At 56.6% G+C, this 5,190-nt stretch overlaps 1 protein-coding gene across 1 annotated transcript in view; it reads right to left on the bottom strand.

The window, feature by feature from the left end:
• Positions 1-3,278: 3,278 nt before the first annotated feature.
• The window catches only part of NELFB (negative elongation factor complex member B), a 20,295-nt gene continuing 18,383 nt past the window's right edge, over positions 3,279-5,190 (bottom strand). The window contains exons 12-14 of the mRNA XM_012808262.2: positions 4,609-4,750; positions 4,246-4,354; positions 3,279-4,103 (exon numbers count right to left, since the gene is read on the bottom strand). Of these exons, the coding sequence (XP_012663716.2) occupies positions 3,957-4,103; positions 4,246-4,354; positions 4,609-4,750 (398 nt within the window). The 3' untranslated portion in view covers positions 3,279-3,956. The remainder of the gene's footprint in view (positions 4,104-4,245; positions 4,355-4,608; positions 4,751-5,190) is intronic.

Genomic DNA, 5,190 nt, shown 5'->3' on the forward strand with positions numbered 1-5,190 from the left:
CACATCCCCACCTCCACCCTGCCTTATTGGTGCCTGGGTGGCCCTCAGTGCCTTCCAAGGCCAGCCAGTAGTCTTTTAGTCCAGCCAGGCCCACTGCACTGCACCACAGTCCCTGGCTGGCCAAGTCCACCCACCCCCCATCCCTGTCCTGAACTGGCCCATCCTCCTAGCTGCCCAGTGGCCACTCCTATGCCCACCCCTTTGCCTTACCTCATTTCCTTCCAGACTCTGTTTGTCACCTCCTTGCACTCAACCAACAGGAAAAGTTCACCGTGGGCCAGGGCTCCCACTCCTGTTGTGCCTCTCCACAAGCCCCAGGCCCTGTGCAGAGGAACTGGAGGCCCTCCCTGAGCGGGACAGGGTGCTTGAGGACCTCCATCAGGATTCAAAGCTTCAGGGGCTTCACTTGCCTGCTGCAGCCCATACCCAGGCTCCCTGGGACCAGGGCAGAGGACAAGGTTTGGGGGTCTTGTGGAAAACAGCCCCACTGGCAAGGCCTGGGGGAGAGGTGAAGGATCCGTGTAGAGAATAGGCTGAGGACACAGGTTGTGCATGTGAAGATGGGCCATGAATCCTAGAGCACAGCAGCTGAGCCACTTGGGAGGGAGGCCTCCGAGGAGTGCAGGGTGCCCAGGGCTCAGAGCCATCCTTGACCCATGAAGGGCAGGTTCTTTGGCATGTACTCCTCACCCCATGTTGTGATGTGGCTGTGGACCTCAGAGGGTCTGGCATGTGGGCCTGGGGCAGAAGCAGTTGGCCAGCCATCGGCCCACCTAGAGACAGGCCTGCTCCTCTGCCAGTTCTCCCAGGGCCCCTACTCTCATGCTGGGAGGCCACAGGGCTTAGACAGCTTCAATCCTGCTTGGACAACCTGCACTTGAAGAAGGCCAGAGGAGCCTGGCCACACTGACCAGTCTGTCCATCTTGACCACGAGCTTCAGGGTCCATCACACTTCCCAGTGACTACACCAAGTGTCCACACTCACTCATGGCCACTTTGCTCCTTGTCTACTCCCCTAGCCACCTCTACCCAGCCTGTGACTTAGGAAGTGGAAGATGCTGGAAGCGGACTGGAGGGCCTGCACCACCAACCTCCCTCCCTGAGGATGTCCCTGCTCTGCCCAGCCCACCCCTCTAGTCAATGTCACAACACTGTCCACTTTACACCCTGCTAGCACTCCCACCAGCCTAGAACCATATATTTTTCCCACCTTTTAAAAAAAAAAAAAAGGCACAGTGGCTCATGCCTGTAATCCTAGCACTCTGGAAGGCCGAAGCAGGTGGCTTGCTTGAGCTCACAAGTTTGAAACCAGCCTGAACAAAAGCGAGACCCCATCCCTACTAGAAATAGAAAAACTGAGGCAAGAGGATCGCTTCAGCCCTAGTTGGAGGTTACTATGAATTGTGACACCACAGCACTCTACTCAGCAATAGTTGAGACTCTGCCTCAAAAGGAACAAAAAAAAAAAGCACAGGCTGGGTGTGCATAGTGCCTCACTATGCCTGTAGTCCCAACACTGTGGAGGCCAAGGTAGGAGGATACCTTGAGCTTAGGAGTTTGAGGTTGCTGTGAGCTAGGTTGATGCCACAGCACTTTAGCCCAGGTGACAGAGTGAGATTGTGTCTCAAAAACAAAAACAGGCTCAGCACCTGTGGCTCAAGTGGCTAAGGCGCCAGCCACATACACCTAAGTTGGCAGGTTCAAATCCAGCCCGGGCCCACCAAAAAATAATGACGGCTGCAACCAAAAAAAAAAAAAAGCCAGGCATTGTGGCAGGCACCTGTGGTCTCAGCTACTTGGGAGGCTGAGGCAGGAGACTCGCTTAAGCCCAGGAGTTGGAGATTGCTGTGAGCTGTGAAGCCACCGCACTCTACCCAAGGGGACAGCTGGAGGCTCCTATCTCAAAAAAAAAAAACCCATACACTCTTGGTCCAGCACCCACACCCACCCCATTCCTTTGCTTCTCAATCTCCAGGCCTCTCCTCCTCCCTCACCCCACATCTGCAGCCCCCTCCTGTTCACCTCTATTCCTGGGTTGCTGCAACTCCCTGCCCTGCCTTTTGGTGGCAGCCAGGCCTGCCTACAGCCTCACTGGCTGGCCTCAAGACTCAAGGCACCATGGCTGATGTGAGACCCACACCCCAGGTCCAATATCCTGAGCTCAAGACCCTAGGCCCAGGTGGTGCCTGTGGCTCAGTGAACAGGGCACTGGCCCCATATACCAAGGGTGGCAAACTCAGCCCTGGCCAAACTGTAACAAAAAATAGCTGGGTGTTGTGGCAGGCACCTGTAGACCCAGCTACTTGGGAGGCTGAGGCAAGAGAATAGCCCAAGCCCAAGAGCTGGAGGTTGCTGTGAACTGTGACTCCATGGTACTCTACCGAGGGCAACAAAGTGACACCACAGCACTCTACCAAGGGTGACAAAGTGAGACTCTGTCTCTTAAAAAAAAAAAAGACCCTAGGCCCACCATGATGCCTGCCCAGCTCCATAAACCCTGATCTTCCTCTGACAGCCTACCAAGCTAAGTTCTTCCACCTCTCACCCCCGTGTCCCATCTGTCTGGAAACCCTACTGCCCTATCTTCTAACCATGCTCAGAACCCACATACCAGTTTCCCCCACCAGCCAGGGCAGGCCAGCCTCCCAGTCCCAGGGACCCCCACACTATGTCCCCTTTTCCCACCAAAGCCCTCAATCTGGGACTTCCCTGCCACAGGAGGGCAAACTAAAGCACCAGTCTCACAGTACAGACCACAGGCCCAACACAGGTCTTCCCAGAGCAGCAGAGCCCAGGGGGTCCTAACCTCACCCATTCCCTTGGGACCCAGCACCAGGCTGGGGCAGGGGGGTGGCTCACATCATGCCTAATGGGTCCCAACCTGCTCAGTCTTGGCTGGCACACCATGGGAACAGAGCCCAGTAGCAAGTGTCCTGGAGGAGAAAGGACAGCCTAGTAATGGGGCTTGTCTTCCCCCAAGCCACCCAGGGGATGACACTCCACAAGCTGCCACCCAGCTAAGAGAGGTATCTTCTGCTCATGGCAGTTCCAGCTCTGCCTGTGACCTTGGGCTCATCCTTAGCCCTCCTGGGGGTTCACCTGGACTCAGTGTGGAAATAAAGGAGCTGCCTACAGGGGATCCTACAGCCTCTTCAGGAGCTGTCGCCAACCAACCAATCCAGAGACTATGGCTTACAGAGCTGGAGGGACTGACTCTCTGGCTGGTAAGAATGCTGCGTCCACCCTCCAAGGGCCAGCACAGAAACATCTCATCTGATGGATTTACCAAAATGCCTTTTATTTACATTAAGTGAAATCTCACCATGTACACCCTCCTGTGGCAGGTAGAGACAGTGCAGGAGGCAGCACTAAGCTCCAAAGGTAAACTGAGGCAGCACGTGGGGCCTGCCTGGGCTTTCTTTGCCATGTCTCCCACACATCTGCCACATGGCGCTGTGGGGAAGGAGAGGCAGCTGCCAGGCCTTTGATCAGCAGGGACTATCCACATGGCCCTCACACTCAACAGAAGGCGTGGATCCACCTTTGCAGACAGCAACCAGGAAACCCTGGGCTGTTGGCAATTTGTGCTAACAAAGTGGCTCCACACTTGCTCCTCCAGCCCCCAGGGAAGCTCCAACCCCCTGGACTCAGGCCCTATCCTTGGCCCTTGGAAAACAGATGGGGTTTTTTCTAATTCCTACTATTGTCCATCCATCTCTGCTACAGCCACAAACACCTGAAATGCAAGGCAGGAATGAGGAAGCCTTTCATAGCTGCAAAGGAACAAGTGAGGTTCATGCTCCCCAGAGCCAGCCAGGGACCTGGGACAAGATGCAGATCCCACCATGTAGACAGCAGCCCTCCCCCATCCCTAGGAGCAGCCACTCTGCCTGTACTTCCAGGTCCAAGGGGGAACCTCCTCTCCTGGCTGTCCAGGAGGGGTGCCCAAGAAGCCTCAGAGCACAGTGGGGGTGGCTGCACTGGGGAGAGGCAGCTCCAGGGCAGGTGTCTCCACGGCTTGGGCCGGACTGGGTTTCCGATGGTCCAGCTGCTCCAGCTTCTCACCAAGCTGGGAGTAAAGTTCCTTCACAGCTTCTCCACTCTGTGGGGAAACCACAGCTATGGGGCAGCCTGTGCAGACCACTTGCAAGCACCAGGGTGAAGGGCAGTGCCGGAGGTGAGCGTGCCCGAGGCTGGTGCTAGCCAAACTCATTCATACAGAAAGCCCCCTGGGGGGGACCCACCTGGCCTGTGGGCTCCAAGGCCTTCTGCAAGGCCTCCAGCTTGGAAGGAGCCACCCTGGGGTGCAGGTGGATGAGGAGTCGCAGTGCGTGGCGGTGCACATTCTCCTTCCTGGGAAAGGTAAGGCAGGGCTGGAGTGGGCAGGCCAACACACCTTGCTTCCTTCCCAGGCCCTGCCCAGCTGCAGGTGAGCATGGCCTTGGAGACAGGACCTCTACCCAGCTGTGCCCCAGCATCCTTGGGGCCAGCACAGCCCTGGTGCTCAACAGACCACCTGTGGGCCTTTACTTCCAGGATGGGGAGGCCAGCTACCTCCCAGGCTGCCATGGACAGTCCCTACCATTCCCCCAGGGTCCTGGGCCTACCTTGGTGAGGCGGCCAGGAAGAAGCCATCAAAGAGGCTGCTGCAAAAATCTTCCAGGGCAAACTCATCAGCCAGCAGCGCCAGGTTCCCGGTGAGCAGGTGAAGGAAGATGTCGCTGAAGGCTAGATCTCCAAAGGTCTCCACTGCAAGCACATCAGGCTTCAGCCCAGCTCCCACCCACTCAGCCCACCCCAGAGCAGGTGACGTCTGCCCTCAGGGACTTGCTTCTGAGACCATGCAGCACTCCTTAGGGTGCTCAGACAGGGTTCCCAATTGACCTGAGGTCAAAACAGGGTCTTGGCAAGTGAGGGGCTAAGGCCTAAGGGGAAGAGGGGGAGGAGGAGGAGGGGCAGAACCATAAGGAGGACTTAGTCCTCAAGGTCTTGCCTAATAGCCAAAGAGAGCTTTGGACTAAACTGACCTTAGAGAGAGAAAACCTGAGCAGACCAGTAGCTAGAAAAGAAACACAGGCTCGATGCCTGTGGTTTAAGTGGCTAGGGCGCCAGCCACCTAAACCTCAGCTGGCAGGTTCGAATCCAGCCTGGGCCCACCAAACAGTGATGGCTGCAACCAGAAAAAAAAA

The sequence above is a fragment of the Otolemur garnettii genome, unplaced genomic scaffold (assembly GCF_000181295.1).
Source record: "Otolemur garnettii isolate 467f Iridium unplaced genomic scaffold, OtoGar3 scaffold00087, whole genome shotgun sequence".
In the NCBI taxonomy this organism is placed as follows: Eukaryota; Metazoa; Chordata; class Mammalia; order Primates; family Galagidae; genus Otolemur; species Otolemur garnettii.